The 1163-nt window shown below is 42.6% G+C and overlaps 1 protein-coding gene across 1 annotated transcript in view; it reads left to right on the top strand.

Annotated features, from left to right (window-relative positions):
• Positions 1–339: 339 nt before the first annotated feature.
• The window catches only part of Pmar_PMAR002394 (ATP-dependent RNA helicase DHX8, putative), a gene marked incomplete at both ends in the record, with an annotated part of 7797 nt that continues 6973 nt past the window's right edge, over positions 340–1163 (top strand). Inside the window, 2 exons of the mRNA XM_002765353.1 lie at positions 340–573; positions 885–969. Coding sequence (XP_002765399.1) covers positions 340–573; positions 885–969 — 319 coding nt within the window. The remainder of the gene's footprint in view (positions 574–884; positions 970–1163) is intronic.

Raw genomic sequence — 1163 nt, 5'->3', positions numbered from 1 at the left:
ATTGTAGTCATTGATAGGAGTTGATCACTGAATACGTTCCATCTGGAAGCAGACTCTTCTGTGGACCAGATCGACATCGAGCTTCTGATACGACATGTCCACTATAGACACGTAGGCATGACGTTAACGAGTATTGCCAAGGAGAATCGCCCAACGCTTTCAAACCAGCGACGCTCTTGCGGTTATGAAATTTATCAGAAAATCTAAATTTTCTTGATAAACTTCTCTACATTTTCCCGTCGTGGGCGTATTTGTTGAGTTATATCGTCCTTTTAAAATTCGGGAAGGCGTATACGATTATTTCATCATTATAAAGGGCTACTTTGTTATTCGTACTAAATGGCCCCTCCTGTAGCCACTGAAGTAGACGGACCTTCAAAAGGTCCGGACTTGTCCACGAAGTCAGGCGGTCCTTCGGTGAGATCTGTGGTGGAGAAGATTCTCTATCTTAACGCACGGAAACATGTCCGACAAACTATGGAGAATCATTGGGACATCAACGATCCCGACGTGGCTGATATGGTCGTTCATTTGGCGAGGGAGAGTCGGAAGGAGGGGAAGGACAGCTCTCAGGTAGGAACCAAAGGCAAGCGTGTTCGGGAAGTGTTCTCTTTTCTGTACCAAATTCTGGATATCTGGGTTAAACTATAGAAATTTGGAGGAGATTATGGAAATTTCGAATAGATTATTAGAATTTCGATTTTACTATAGGAATTTCGGAAAGAGTATAGAAAATTCGAGTGTCGAATAAGTGAATATTGCGAACTCAGCTGACGCGCTTCACTAGAGAAGACGTGATGGCATATGCATTGAAGTCATATTACTTCGCTCTCTATATAGTGCAATGCTCTCATTCCATGCTAATTCGTGTATTTATGGTTTAGAAAGCTGACCCTGTTGATACCTTTTGTGAGAAGCTCGAAGGCGTTGGTGCTGAGACATCGCGGAATACGGCGGATATACTTATGGGTAGTAGAGTGAGGGGAGTCGTGTGAATCATCGAAACGAATATCATCGTGCCTAGGTTTGTTATTGTACGAATTCAGTAAGGGAAAATGTGTCAAATGGTCAACTGCAGGTATCGGTGACGATATGAAAATTTTGGGAAATTCTTGCTGGTCTCTGAACATTTCTACCGCGAATAGTCTCCTATAATTAGTCCT

Source organism: Perkinsus marinus (genome assembly GCF_000006405.1).
Source record: "Perkinsus marinus ATCC 50983 genomic scaffold scf_1104296975548, whole genome shotgun sequence".
Classification (NCBI taxonomy): domain Eukaryota; phylum Perkinsozoa; order Perkinsida; family Perkinsidae; genus Perkinsus; species Perkinsus marinus.
This window is presented reverse-complemented; position numbering and strand designations above follow the sequence as displayed.